This window comes from Stegodyphus dumicola, chromosome 7, assembly GCF_044657685.1.
Source record: "Stegodyphus dumicola isolate Sdum_Otavi_A_Nest chromosome 7, ASM4465768v1".
Taxonomy (NCBI): Eukaryota; Metazoa; Arthropoda; class Arachnida; order Araneae; family Eresidae; genus Stegodyphus; species Stegodyphus dumicola.
The window spans coordinates 25,229,850-25,246,181 of NC_140774.1; the positions used below are offsets into that span (position 1 = coordinate 25,229,850).

General features: G+C 38.5%; 1 protein-coding gene across 3 annotated transcripts in view; it reads right to left on the reverse strand.

The window, feature by feature from the left end:
• LOC118201790 (uncharacterized) overlaps window positions 1-16,332 on the reverse strand; it is a 46,321-nt gene that overhangs the window by 8,183 nt on the left and 21,806 nt on the right. For 2 of the 3 annotated variants that reach the window (XM_085819985.1, XM_085819983.1), the window contains exon 3: window positions 9,177-9,430. In XM_085819985.1, the coding sequence (XP_085676111.1) occupies window positions 9,177-9,430 (254 nt within the window). Of the gene's footprint in view, window positions 1-9,154; window positions 9,431-16,332 lie in introns of all 3 variants that reach the window. The other variant, XM_085819984.1, reaches the window with a different exon arrangement.

Consider the following 16,332-nt stretch of genomic DNA (forward strand, 5'->3'; position numbering starts at 1 on the left):
CATTCACCCAAAAACTCAATTTTTGTAACGCAATAGTATCGCAAAAGACGAAAAAAAAAGATAAAAAAACATCGACTCAAAATCAAAAAAAAATTATAAAATATCATCCGCTGTTGCCATTCCAGCACTGCCAAGTTTTTCTTCCTTCAGCTGTTGCCAGACGTATCCTCGCTGTATCGCTGTATGTGAGAGCGTACATCCTCCCACCCTGAGTTTCTCAAAATCAGACATTGCACAAAATTTTCTAACATTACGAATAAAACAAAACAGTACTATGTATTAGTTAAGAAAACACATAAAAGAAACTCGGTTAACATATAGCATATATGACAGATCATACTAAAATGAGATCAATAAAGAATAAACTTCTAATTAAAGTCATTGCTAAAGAAAAGATGATAAAATCCAAAACGTCTATATTGTACATTATGTCTAAGAGCATGTCCTCGGTTTTAAGAGTCTACCGTATCTAGCTGTTTTCAGTTGCAAGAGTTAGCACACAATCACTGGTAGTTGAAACTTCTAGTGGATACAGTTTTTTGATTAGTCTTAGCAAATATCCACTGCTTGTTTTTACCTGTACCACTCTGGTAGCACCATCTCTACTACGGAATATTTTTACAATTTTCCCCATTGGCCACATTACACGTTTTTTATTGTCTAGTTCTATGAGGACTACGTCCCCCACCTTTAGGTTTTGACATGAAGCGCTTGCCTTCTGCACCAGTTGACCCAGATATTCCTTGCAGAAGCGATTTCTCAGTTCTTGTCTCAACGTATTGCAGTAATTTACACGCACATTCAGTTTCTGGGAATCGATGTAATCCAGATCTGGTACCCCCACTTGTTTTATGTCTTGCAAAAACAGGGAAGGTGTCAGAGGTACGAGCTCTTCCGAATCATCATAGATGTACGTTAAAGGACGGTTGTTTAATGTGGATTCAACATCACACAGGACGGTCAGTAACTCCTCGAAATTCACCAACGATCTCCCTAGAATTCGCACGAGAAGAGTCTTGGTGGAACGAACTAAGCGCTCCCTCCCCCACCACGCAGCCCTAGGGGGGGTGAATTTCCATTTTATTGAAAAACACTCGTTTTCTGTGATTTTTCTCTAATCCAGGCATCTCAGAGCATTGTCTGCTCCGGTAAAATTGGTTCCGTTATCTGAATACACTGTCGCAGGACGGCCTCGTTTGGCAATGAACCGTCTCAGAGCCTGTAGAAACGTTTCGGTATTCAGAGAAGTGATAGGCTCCAGGTGAATTGCCCGGTATGTACAATGTTCGGCATTGAGATTAAGTTCGAAAAACATATTGGGAAGAAGGGACCGAGCCAGTGTTGGCGCTGCCAAGGCTTCTTCCATAGTTCCGCAGTGTGCACACTGCCAATCCGGTGTCTGAGGTGCGCCGGCCCGCATTACGCGTACCAATGCACCAAAGACCCGGAGGAAGCCAACACCTGCGCGAACTGCCTTGGGCGGCACGCAGCCAACTGGTTTCACTGTCCCCGAAACCCAGCCAATAAAAATAACCCCCCCCCCATTAGATCGGATAGCGGGATTTCAAAATTTGTACCGGCTCCGGTTAAAGCTCCAATTAGCAGCACGGATCCCTCATTTAGTGATGTCGTTTCCGGACGGAAAAATCCCGGACTACCATCATCTACTAAGGAACAAAAGCAAGCTCCTGCGACGAAACAAGCGCCGAAGCAGAGTCCTCTTCTCCAGCCAACTCCACCGGCCCAGGCTCCAGCCCCGACCGTAGATGATGGAAGCTGCACAGATACCCTCCGGAGCGTCTTCCAAATCGCCTCGGAATTCGGTATAGAACATAAGATCCTCCTCGAGGCTTTTAGAAATGCTCTCCCTAGGCTCCGAAATGTCTCCACGGGGCCTGAGAGAGCATTTTATATTTATGAGGTATACTGTGGCCTCTTAAACTAAAGGCCTCAAGTTCAACTGTGCAACTAGTGAAGATTCTCTCCTGATCTCCTACTGGAACGCTAATGGAATCAAGAAGAAGATTCACGAAGTCCGGGATTTTATCAATGAGCATCACATGGACCTCTTCCTCGTTCAGGAGACACATCTGGTTGAGGGACTTAGCGCGAACATCGCGAATTATTTCTGCTACCGAAATGACAGAGAGGTATGCATCAGTGACACTGTTCGTGCTAGTGGCGGTACTAGCATTTATGTAAAACGCTCCCTAAAGCATTCTAGGATACCCACGCCACCACTGGAGGCCTTAGAAGCGACTATAGTACAAATTCATATTCCAAATTGTCCCCCAATAGCAGTAGCGTCCTGCTATATGCCTCCGAGACAGGGACCCGCATTTATCTCTGATCTCAGAAAATTAAGTGGTGTTGCAAATAACCTGATTATCGCAGGAGATTTAAATGCCCGTCATAGAAGTTGGGATTGTGTCACTGCCAACAACTATGGCGAAAAACTCAAAATTTGGGCTCAGGACGCCCGTATCCAAATTATTGCGCCAAACACACCTACCCATTACCAGTTTCCTGGGGGGTTAGGTGCTCCTTCCATTATAGATCTGGCCTTATTTAAAAATATACCAGTAGATTATTCGATCGAAGTGATTCCGGAATTGTCCTCTGACCATTATCCGGTTCACCTCACCCTTAAAACATCCAAAATTAACCAAAATTTACCGGCGCAAGTCTCCACAAATTGGGACAACTTTCGGTATGTCTTGGAAAATGGTATTCTCCCCCCTATCAAAATTCACGATAATCAGGAGGTTGACTTAGCCATTGACAGGCTCAACCAGACCCTAGGAAGCGCATTTACAGCTGCTTCCAAACCCAAATTCAGGCAAAATTATTATAAATTACCTGATCACATTAAAGATAAAATCAAAATTAAAAACCGCCTTCGCAGAGACTGGCAAAATACACGTTTGGAAAACTTTCGAGTACAACTGCGAAGGATCCAGAATGAGATCAAGTCTGACATTAAGAAATACACAGACGAAAAATACGCAAACTATCTTAAGTCCTTAAAGACTTCCGATAATAGCCTCTGGGTTGCTAGCGCACGGCTTCGCAAACCAAAACACGACATTCCCCCCCTAATGGGCACGGTCAACGACCGGATGGCATTAACAGACACCGAAAAGGCTGAACGCATAGCAGACAGCCTTCAAACACAATTTTCACCTAACACTGGACTCATGTTCGATTCCTGTGCAGAGCACACGCATGAAGTCCAACAATAAGTTGAAGAATTTCTCTCCTCAGACACAAATTCTGAGGAACCCATCACCACAACAATGACTGAGATTTCAGCTTTTGTCAAAAATCTCACCCCTGCAAAAGCACCTGGCCTGGATAGGATTTCTAATCGCATGATTAAAAATTTACCAGTAAAATTCATATTTTACCTAGCAGTTTTGATAAATTCAATGCTAAGGCTAAAATATTATCCCCATAGCTGGAAGAATGCATTAGTCATTCCTATTCTAAAACCTGGAATGGACCCAAAGGTCCCCCAAAATTATAGGCCGATCAGCCTTCTGTCTTCACTTAGTAAAATTTACGAAGCTATACTGCTTAGATACCTGAATGATTTCTGCCGAAACCGAAATATTATTATTCCTCAGCAGTTCGGCTTTCGTGCTAAACACTCAACTCAGGCCCAGCTACTGAGGGTAGTTGAAATCATTCATACAGGATCTCGCAGTGGAAAGCCTACAGCTATTGTTTATATAGACGTAGCAAAGGCTTTCGACAGATGTTGGCATATCGGAATTTTATTCAAGCTCATGCGACTTGAAATTTCGGCTAATTTTGTGCACATAATGCACTCTTACCTCACTAATCGTACCTTTTCTGTTAAAGTTAAATATTCTGTCTCTTCTCCTCGCCCTATCTTGGCTGGGGTGCCTCAGGGAGGAATTCTTAGCGCTACGCTCTTCAACTTGTATGTAAATGACATACCACAAACACCAAGTGTCGATCTAGCACTCTATGCAGACGACACAGCCATCATTTCACAGCACTCAACATTACATGCCACTCTCAATCACCTACAGCTGTATTTAACAGACTTGGAGTCCTGGCTCATTACCTGGAAAATCAAAATTAATGTCGCAAAAAGTGCCGCCACAGTTTTCTTTTCCAGAAAGAGGAATGTCCATAGTCAACTCCCTCCACTCAGATTATTTGAAGAAAATGTACCCTGGGTGGAATCCTACAAATATCTGGGAGTTTATCTAGATGCGAAGCTGCTCTGGAATACCCACATCAATTATGCCATCTCAAAAGCAAGAACAAGAACCCAACTGATGTCTCTCCTCAATAGAACCAGCAACCTCTCCCTCAATAACAAGATCCTACTGTACAAAAGTACCATCCTGCCAATCCTGACCTATGCAGCTGTCGTATGGTCAACTGCTGCCAATAGCCATCTAAAGAAAATCCAAGTATTCCAGAGCGTCACGCTTCGTATTCTGACAAATGCTCATTATTTCGTCCGTAATGAAGTGCTCCATAACGATCTCAAAATTCTACCCCTGGATGCCTTTTTCCGGCAAAATTCGGCCAAATTCTTTAATAGATTAACACAGATCGAAAACCCAGTCTTGCATTCACTTCCTGCTTATGATCCAGCTGAGCCCAGCTCAGCTAAGCGACCTAGGAGCGTTCTTGATAGAACTTTTAACATCTTTCCTAGGAAGCCAAAGCGGAGGTGTCTGCTTGACTAGGAATTCTTTCTAAAAATTTTTTAAATTAACAAGCACTTCACGGGCCTAACCCGGCGACCCTTAACTATTTCTGTATTTCCACATGCCCGCCGGACCTAATTCGGCCTAGTTTCTCGGTTTTATATCCGTGCTGCTATAGGTAACGTGCTCCTCCACTTGCCAAGACCTCATCTTTTCATAAAACACGGTCCAGACAATTAAAAATCAGATTTGCAATAGTTTTAACGTTTCTTTATTATTTTATCATCTAAATTATTTAACTTAAACTGTTTAATTTTTAAAATTTAAATAAATATTCTAATCTTTAAAATCTAACTCCCCCATATGCTACTCAAAACACTTTTATATATGTATTTTTGATTCCAGCAAACTGCACAAATGTACAAGCTTGCATATCTTCAGTCATCATCTGCAATCAGGTAATTCAGATTAGTCCTGTCTCTATTTTTATTTCTTCTTCCCTTTTTAAATTCACTTTTCCTCGCTTGCCTTCCCTTTAACTATCTTAAAACTTCTCCGTCTTTTCTACAGTTAACTTTCTTCACGGTTCTTTCCGCTTCAAAGGTTGCTCCTATTCTTCTCTCGCCACGGGCGGTAGGAGAACTTTTTCGCCTCTTGAATCTTTTTCCCCCCTTCTTTTCGTTCCACCATCCCTTGCTCCGAGCTTTAGTCGCAAGACTCTCTCCCCCCCCCCAGCCCATCCCCAAGGCATTAGCCATTACTGCGGTTTTCCGTATTACCTAATTTACCTTTCCCAAGCCCTGGAAAATTAAGTTTCCCGGCTGATTGTCTTTCAATCTTTCCGATTCCATTAATGCAATGCATTCAGGAATTCGCCTTCAATCATCGCCTCTCTCTCTTTCAAGCTGGTAAAACAGGTTGAAAGAAGAAAGAATTTTTTCGTCCTTAGAGTGGACTCCTAATTCACTTCTTTCCCCGTAAACCCTTAATGGTTTCCTTCATTACCCTTTAGCCAGTGCTTATTCTTAATCACTTCAGTTTTCTTAACGAAGTTGTGGAGGTAATTGCATTAAGTTGCAAAGGTACTCCGGAAAATATCGCCTTGGGCCGAATAAATAGACGGCTGTAGCGAGGCGTGTATGGTTATCGGTGGTTATCTGCTAGTGGTAAACGTTAACTCAATCTGTACTTATGCCTCGTCGACGAAAGAGAGCGAGATTTGAACAACTTACAGAGTTTGAACGAGGGAGAATCATCGGCCTTCGTGAAGCTGGATTGTCGTATCTTGCAGTAGCCTCTCGTGTGCAGCGTAACAGCAGCACAGTGATGCGCGTTTGGAAGCAGTGGACGGACGAGTGTCGGACAACTCGGAAATCCGGGAGTGGACCCCGAAATGTGACGTCAGCTCGCGATGATAGACACCTGGTCCGCATGGCGCGGACGGACCGTACAGCTTCCTCTAGACAATTGGCAGCACTGTGGTCAATAGCTACAGGTGTTTCATTGTGTGCTTCATCAATTCGTAGACGTCTGCTGCAGTGTGGACTGCGCGCACGGACTCCTTTATACAGGATCCCCCTAACGCACGACCATCGCCGCCTGCGGCTACAATGGGCCAATAATCAGCATAGAGACTGGCGTGCTGATTGGCAGCATGTCGTGTTTTCTGACGAATCCCGCTTTAATTTGTGGTACCATGATGGCCGCATTCGTGTCAGACGCTATGCCGGTGAACGCCACCTTCCGGAGTGCATTATCGAACGCCACAGTGGACGAACACCCGGAGTTATGGTCTGGGGCGCCGTAGCATATCATAGACGATCTCAATTGCTACGAATTGTGGGCAATCTGAACAGCAACCGGTATATCCGTGAAGTTCAACAGCCCGAAGCTGTTCCCTTCCTTCAAAGCTTGCCAGGCGCTGTATTTCAACAGGACAATGCCCGCCCTCATACTGCTCGGATTGTTAAATCCTTCTTTGCAGCGCAGCAGGTACAGCTTCTTCCTTGGCCTGCGTGTTCCCCGGATATGTCGCCAATTGAACATGTGTGGGATGTCATTGGTCGGCGTCTTGCTCGTGATCCTCGTCCTGTTGCGTCTGCAGACGAACTTTGGGTACGCGTACAAACGATATGGAATGCTCTTCCTCAGTCAGACATTCAAACTTTGTTTGACTCCATGCCACGTCGTGTAGCAGCACTTATTGCGGCGCGTGGTGGCCACACAAAATACTGATTCTGATCTCTTGTTCTTGTTTGTTTGCTTTGAACATTTAATCATTTATTTGTACCAATACCACTCAACTATGTATTAAATTGCATTCAATTATGACGATTCCTTCTTGGTGTTGCAATTTTCACAAACGTGAGTGTATATTTGTTTACCATAGTAACGCTCTGGCGCTAGGTTCCCTTAACAGTGATACATTTCATTCATTTTATAACTCAGAATGCACAAAATTTATATCATCTGAAGAATTATCTAATTGTTGCCACATGTTTTATTCAAATACTATAATAAATCTAAAACGATGTATAAAAGAAATTTAAAAAAAAAAAAAAAACCTGTTTTTTCACAGACGATTCAGTATTTCTCATTCAATTAATTCAGTTCTCACTTCGTGACAAGGCAAAAATACATAAAACCTCAAAATATCTATATTAAAAATTACGAAGTAATATTAAATCTCAACACTTATTTCCTCGAATAAATTCCAGAATGGATTAAGCATGATTTAATTCGCAATAATAAAAGAAGGCGTTATCTTTGTTGTTGCGAAGCTTAGTTTCTTTAGATTGGCAACAAATCCACTATTCTGCCAAGTTTCAAATGTAAACAAATATGGCTACTGTGGTAAAAAAAATTTGGCTTAGTCGCAATTAAACAACTTTTAAATTGTTGATAATTCTACAAATATTGCATGCAGATTTATTGAAGGCATAAAAACTTTAACCGGTAGATAAGAAAAACATAATTCAATCACTTTTAAAGCAAAAAATGCACAATTTACAAACATATTAGAATAAAGAAACTGAGATCACTCAGCTGAGTAACAAAGTGGATATGTATTTATTTATATTTATATACTTTTAGTACGGACGATTGCAATCAAAGTAAGAGGTGCACATCTGTACGTATGCTCAGACGTCACGAAAAATTCTCTTCAGAATTCATTTTAAATCAGTTATATATATATATATATATATTTTGCACTTGCGTATGAGCATGCCTCACTCGATCCTGGAGGGGTAACTCAAGAAAGGTAGTGGTAGGGGGCCATACCTGCTTGTCCCATCGCGAATACCTGCTATCTTCTCCACTTATCCCTGTCCCTATTACGAAGTCCAAGCAATGTGTTCAGTACATCGAGAAAAATGATGTCACATACTGTGTGACATGTTGTGTATGTCACATATATACACATATGTATTATACTGATATTTGTTGTATTAATTGGATGACATTATTATATTTGTTGTGTTAACTGGATGACATTAAGCAAGTCACGTTGTAAGGTTTTCTTTAGATAATCTGTTATTTTTATCTTAATTCTTTACTGTAATTTCTTTCTTGCTTCGACCTTTTTACCAAAATGATGATAAGGTGCAATATAAATAGTCATCAAATGTGTAATTTAGCGAAAGCTTTGGAAACACATAAGAAAGAAGTTTGTTTCGTGAGCTGTCTACCTGTTTTCTGATCTAGTTTTGATGAGGCACTTCTTGTATTTGCCAGCTCTTCGGTCTTTAAGATGCAAACATTTATCCTTCGTCTTTCTAGTTCTAGTCTTTCCAGTTCAGTGCGAAGACGAAAAGTCGCCTGGAACTATAGACACGTTAATCAAGATTTAGTTTTAATGGTTAATTAAATTTAACTATGCAACCAGGAATCCGCTTAGCTGCATTCAAAAATAATAAAATAGTGCTGAAATATGATAGGAAAGTGTTCTTGTCTTGAAGATGTTAAGCAGGTTGTAGTTAACAGGCAATTAGATTTAATCCTACAGCATAACTCTCCTTTCGTGCAGTTATGACAAGTGAATAATATTGTGATACTGATTTCGAATATCTCATCACCTTGAGACATTCCTTAAATTTAGAAATAACATACCAGGTGCAATATTTAGACCTTGAGATATCTGTCTCTGAATGTCACTAGCCTGTAATTTTTACAGTTCCATGTCTATTGGCTAAGGATCAACTCTTATAATAATAATAATAAAGAACAAACATGGTTTTCTGATGCACAACACTCACGAAGTCCTCACACTGGGAACTACTCGAGATAACTGAAATTGGTATTACGAGTTTCCCTAGCAGATTTACCTGTGAGAATTTCTATTAATCAATTCAACATAACAGTATCATATATGCACGTTAAGAACTCCCTCAATTTATAGACATAAATGTAAAAAGAAATCATTTATTTTAGAATAGTAAATTCAAAAACTCCATATGAAATACCCATTCTTATAGTAGAACTTACTAATACTTCGTCATCCAAAAAATCGACATCAATTTCAGCATATTTCCAGTGGTCTCTCGTTTTGTATGCTGTAGCAAAAATATATTTGGTTACTGCTCCTTGTTTAATTACTGCCAAAGAAGCAGGAGTTAGACCGTCTATAAAGTAATGGAAACGTAGACAGCCTTTATATGAGCCTTGTGTTTGGATATATGGTGTCAGGAACCTAGCGAAACGATTATTGGCTTCCTTGCCTTTCACAACCATTGCATAACCTGCGTAAAAGATAAAAAGATTAAGAGTCAAAAAAGCATACTACGTTTTAATAATTCAGTTTTTTTTTTTTTTTTTTTTTTTTTTTTTTTTTAACGTAAATTTGGAAAGTCTGACAGCAGAATATTTTACAGTTAAAATTCTGGTTAACGAAAGCTTTCAGATTCTTAAGTAAACGAATGAGAAATTATATAAAGTTTCTAATTCAAATGAATGTTGATGGCATTTGCTGCTCTATTGTATTATTTCCATCCGTCTTCGTGTTCCAGAGAAATTCCTTTTTTTACATGAGATGTGTTAACGAACCGAAATTATTCAAATGTGCCTTTTTTTAAAGTGCCGTGAATGAATTTAGATATTTTTTATTTTTTTTTTTAACACCACAGGTGCTATTAGTCTCGAAACGCAAATTTTATCCGCATCACTGTTGTACCCAAACCACTTTTCACATTGTTGCCACCAAATGTTATTGTGCTATATTATTTTAAAGATATTAAATAATGAAGAATCTGTATGTATGTATGTTTCTCGCATTATGGTTAAACGATGGCCACCGAATTTTTAATACACATAGTTCTTTACCCGCACACGGACACTTCGAACTCCGAATTTCAGATTAGTTTTTGATTTATTTCAGATTTTGTAGAAATTTAACAAATTTTTGGTTAATATTGTTGCGTGCATACGGGTTCGTAATAGACTGAATGCACAAGTCCGATATTAGGTTAATAAAAAATTATTTTTATCAAAAGAAATATATCAGAAATCTGGAATTTTCCACAGAAGTATTCGTACAAGTGTTCACAGTATCACACAATACAATCAGTAGTTACACTTATAACTACTTAGAACGTTAAGCACAACGCAATGCAAAGTGCATCTAAAGAGAAAGCTAATCCGATCTCACGCTGAACTCATAACAAGAGCAGCTAACTAAACAAATGAGAGCAGATGCTCTCTCTCTTCGGCCTTAAATAGTTTTCAACCGGCCGCGAGAAATTTCTAAGCTTCTCGAAATTACTGGAAAGCAGTAAGAAGATGGAATTATGGTTGCAGTTAACATAGTTGTCTATTATATTTATTCAATTTCAATACATATTACGGTAATACAGGGACCGGACCAAGACCTCGCCAAATTTGATAACTTTTGGCGATTTCTCGCCAAATTTCTCGCCAAATTTCGCGACAAAATAAGTCGCCAAAACAGTTGTTAGCTTGGCGATATCTAGCCAAAATCATATTTTGCAGAATATTAAATGCAATTGCCTCTGTATTCTTACCTTTCCGGTATTGCCTTCTCTTAATATTTGTCTCGCGCTACATTACACAGACAAACACAACAATTTTACTTATGATTCTACTAAAATTACCTAAAAACACTGGCACGTGAATCTGAATTCTACAAACTACTTAACAAAGGTGTTATCACTATGTTTGAAAATAATATGACGGAGACTTGCGAAAGTTTAAACAACCCTTATATATAAAACTGGACTTTAAACATAAAAGGCACGACTTGAGATCCAAATAAACCATTAATTTTAGGGATGTAATTTCATGAAGAAGAGGTACTTAAATTTAAACTTTGGTAGTCTTAAAGACTATGTGGCTACAAAGGCAATGGACAAAACTGTAACCTGGCTCAGCTAACTTTACCTATGCGTAAGTTTAAAAAGATCAGCTGCGAGAGAATGCAAAGCCGAGATAATTGCATTCAGCTGGAAAAAGTCTAATAGAGCTTCGGGAGTGCCAGAAGCTCTCTAAGATCTCAAACCCTCAGTTTAAACACAACTTTTATAAATAAAATCAGCGATATGAAAACGAGAAGTGACCGATGTTCGAAATAAAATATTTTTATCTCCAAACCACCAGGCTTTTGCTATAGGGCAAAATGTAAGCTATTTATCTTTCAGTTTTAATTCATAAATTCGGCTATTTGAAAGTAATATGCTGAAAATGCCTTAAATACAATAATTAACTCCAGGCAGCAGCGGGTTGCCATTCAATAAAACGTAAGGCATTTGAAATTTACTCTTACAGTTACTGAGTAGGAAAACCAAAAGACTACGGCAAAAAAAGCAGTTCTTAAATGTGCTTTTTTAATTTTAATCTCCTTGATTTAAATAAACATACATATAAATCAATTGATGTCAAATAAGAAATATTACACATTTTTATGAAATGACACTAGCTGAACTCATTCAAATCATTAGATACTTTTTTATTTTTATCATAACTCTTTTAAGCGGCTGGCTGCTCCAGCGGCTGGTTTTCAGAGCAATAATATAGCCAATACATTTTAAAAAATGGGTGGCAACCCTTAGCACTCTATCGAGAATTACAAAAATAAGGTGCTTTTAAATATTTAGAGAATTATGCTCTTGAATTTTATGCGCTGTAAGTGCAAAGAAAATTCTCCGACACAGAAATTAGTTGCAAAGTCTTCAAAAATATCTGGTAAACCAAAATGCACAGCATAAGAATGCTAAAAACACAATATTCACCACCTTTTGCTGAAGCATGTGGCTTACAAAGAACAATTTGTAGAACCCAGTATGAAAACTATTTAGCGGGAAATACATTGTGACCCTTGAGGAAAAATGGATTCCCTAGAAACCACAGTCGCCCTTTAAAAAGGGGAATATATAAGGTACTTCTCCCACCTTCTTGGCATGCCTTCGTGGTGTGGTGGTCTGCACGCTGGGCGCGTATTCCAGAAGTCCGTGGTTCGATTCCCGGCGAAGGCGTTGCATATTTTTCATCTCTCTTGCTTCCAAAAAATCCTAATGACTCTACAGCTTGACAGTTTTAGAGTTCGAGGAAAGCGCCATACAATTTATTACTTTATTATTCATTGTACTATTTTATCATGAATGATATAGATAGGACTATGTTTTTGCTTGCAAAGCTGATGGACTTTGCTTTACTTATCGAGTATTTTATCATCTCATTTTACTATTCTGTTTGCATAAAATAACGGCGTTTCACTAATGCAAAAGTTAAAATTTATACGTTTAAACATCACATATTAGTGCTCTCATTGCCGCCCAAAAATTCGCCAAATTTTGAAGTCCTAAATAGGTTGGCGCCAACTTACCCCGGTTTATGGAAGATTACCCACTAAAGGCATAAAACTCTTAACCAGAACAACATAATTCAATCATTTTTAAAGCAAAAAATGCACAATTTACAAACATATAAGAATCAAGAAACTGAGTTCACTGAGCCGAGTAACAAAGTGGATATATATATATATACGAGGGTTGGAACTTTAATAGTGGCAACTATTTATTTACAAGGAATACAAAAGTGATTCATGTCACCATGTTTTACAGTCCTTCAATATAGTCGCCAGTATTGTGTACAACCCGTTTCCAACGATGTGGAAGTCGCAGAATACCTGTAGCAGAGCCTGTTTTGTTGATAGTTTGATTGGACTGGTCTACTGCCGCAAGAATCTCAGGAACAGTTTGAAAGAGAGTGCCACGAAGTGGTTCCTTCATCTTAGGAATTAAGTCATAGTCGCAAGGGCTTAGATCTGGGGAGTATGATGGATGGTAAAGCACTTCCCAGCCCCATCGCTTGAACAAATCAGTCACAGCTTGCGCCGCATGCGGTCGAGCATTGTCATGCATAATGAGAGGAGCGTTCTGCAGAAAGTGTCGCCGTTTTTTCTCAAAGCTGGTCGGAGATTGTGCTCCAAAAACGAGCAGTAATACTGCGAAGTGACGGTCTGTTGTGGGGGAGCGGTATGCGTTAGGATGACACCATCACAGTCGTACACGAGAATCACCATAACTTTCACATTGCTGGGGTTCTGACGAAATTTCGAACGTCGTGGTGACCCGTGATGACGTCATGCGTTTGATTGGCGTTTCAGTTCTGGCTGGTACGATCGGGCCCAAGTCTCATCCAGCGTAATGATACGACGTAAAGAAGCATCTCCTTCGCGCTCATAGCGCTCGAGGTGGGTTCGGGCAGCATCGTATCGTAGCCATTTCTGCATTTCCGTCAATTGATGTGGAACCCATCGTGAAGCAATTTTTCTCATGGACAGGCGTTCCTTCAGAATGTGCAGCACAGTCGTATGCGCTAATCCTGTTTGTCCATCTTGCTACGGTTCTGTAAGGCAAAGCAGATTCCCCGCAAGCCTCCTGAAGCCCTTGATGACACTGTCGTGCTGTACGACCTCTGGCACATTCAATTTTTATCCAACATCTTTGTTCTTGTTTTGAAACATCCTGACAACACTTACTTTAGACCGCGAACTAATACAAGGATTCGTTCTTCGCGTCACTCCGCATGCGCGTGACGAAGGCAGGACCAGTCTTTTTGCTGAGAGGTAAGGTAGGTATGTAGTTTTGTGTGGTATACGCGATATTCTTTGCTTTTGTTGCGTAGCGTTTTTTCAGCTGTGTTGCCACTATTAAAGTTCCAACCCTCGTATATATATATATATACATTTATATTTATATACTTTTCGTGCTGCCGATTGCAACAAAAATGGGAGGTGCCCATCTACATGTTATAGTAGTCCTATGTACTAAATTTCAACGTTCTGAGATTATACGTTTTTGAGTTATGCAGGATATGTACGTAAATACGTACGCACACGAAAAAATCTCTTCAGAATTCATTTTAAATCAGTTTTATAATTTTTTTTGGGGGGGAAAGAGTCGTTTATTCTCTCCTTACGCACAGATGTCATACAAAAACATCTTTAAATTGCATTCGATAGCGGTCAAAATGGATATTACGTTTTAATATGATACCCGAAATATTTCGCTATTACATTACTTCCTTTTTACTTCATATGAGGAAGTAATGAAGATCGAAACAGGTATTGATTATATACCTTTTCAACGTATTCCGGCGTAGCCACTAACGATTCACCTATGGATTATTGTCCTTTGGTCTTTTGAAAAGGGACAAGCTCAAATCCACCACGACTGATGGAATCTGGAAAATAGTGGACAAGACGAATGGAAATCAACACCCCTGGAAATTTTAGGAAAATCTCGTGTCTCATGGAAATCACGATGCAGACTTATAGTCTAGGAAAAAAATGGTATTTGATCAAACATTTAAAAGCACATTTTACATTTTAAAAGGCCCCGAAACTGTTTTAAAAATTAGACGATGAGGAGAATTAGACGATGACGAGTGTCATTACAAGAGTTAATGTTTTTGACTGATGTCATGGAACATTTGCAAACACTAAATTTACAATTGCGGGGGAAAGATAAAATAATATCTGACCCCTCACAGTGTATATTTAGTTTTCAAACTAAATTACAACTTGTTCAAAAGGACATTAAAAATAAAACATTTTCTCAATTCCCTCGAATTAAAAAAATTTGTTTCAATATTAAACAAGAACAACTCAACGAGTATATAAAAAAGCTAGAAAGAATATTGACGGAATTCCAAAATAGATTTCAAAACTTGAAATATTTTAAATCGTCTCTTGATTTTTTTCTGAATCCATTTGAAATTAACATAATTCAAGGTGAGTTTTCCATTTCCAATATGATTATGACCCAAAAAGCATCTGGAGAATTAAAATTAATAGAGAGCAAGAAGATCAAGCTCTACAATTAAAATATAAGTTACTGAATTTTGGAAATTTGTACCAAAATCAATGTATCCTGAATTAAAAAAGGCTGCTTGTCAAATTATTTCAATATTCGGAACAACGTACTTATGTGAATCATTTTATTCCACTTTAAAATTCGTGAAATCCAAACACCGAGCAGTATTAACTAACCAGCATCTCAAATAATTACTGAGAAGTGCTGTCACCAATTATTCACCAACTTTTAAAGAATTATCAAAGAAAAGATTTATAAAAGAGAAGCAAAATAAATGTGTTTAATATTTAAATTCGATACACATATTTTATACTTTTATTTATATATTTTCAATAAATATAATTTCTGCAAAAAAAATTTAATACCTTTTTTGCATACCTTTTTAAATACGTATTTAATTGCGGCTCGCGAAAAACGGCTCGGACTATCAAGGAGCTCGGCCACCCCTGCTCTAAGCTGTTACTACGCTCGGCCGTATTACGAGCCCTTGATAGGCTTCACTAGTGGCGTGGCAAATGCGGTCAAGAGCAGGAGACTGACGTTAATTACGGAAGGGGAAAGTAAACGGCTGTGTCAGGGATCATAAGGGGAGATATATTTTTTTTTTAAAAAGTGTTTTTTGGCTAGTTTATACATTCAAAGGAAAATACAAGTTACTCACTGAACTTCGCACATTAGTCTGAATAACCTTTAAACCCGATGAACAGTACATTTGTGTGACAAGGCGAGCTTTCTGACTGTACAATCTGTTTTACATTTAGCGAGCTTGTGCCGAATAAGTTTATTCGCTATTTTATGTAATTTCTGCAATATTTTGTAATTCTTTTATTTTTTTCATTTAAATTTTATTTTTTTAAAGATAATTTCTTTTTATTCACAAATATTTATATTTTCTATTTTTCTAATAAGTGAAACATTTAATTAAATTCTGATATTTTGTTTTCATAAGATAAAGTACGAAACCTTTGTTAAAATTTTCATAGCTCACTGTAGTTCAGTGACCGTATTTTAATGTGCCATTTTATTCGCGAGTCCATTCATCCGATTTGAAACTTGGGAATGAATTAGCAAATCGATCTTTCCATTCAATTGGTCCTATCGACTTGAATACAGTGAGCCTGAGTAAACGGGAAGTATCTTTCGTAAATATAAAAACCATTATAAGCGCATTTCTAAATAATAATTTTAAAATATAATTTTCACAGCTGTTTGACGCTGCTTTCATTTCTTAATTATAAATATAAATATATGTACTGAAAATTACGAAGAGAATAACACATACGTATCTGTTATTACGAGAATAAGTATTGCTA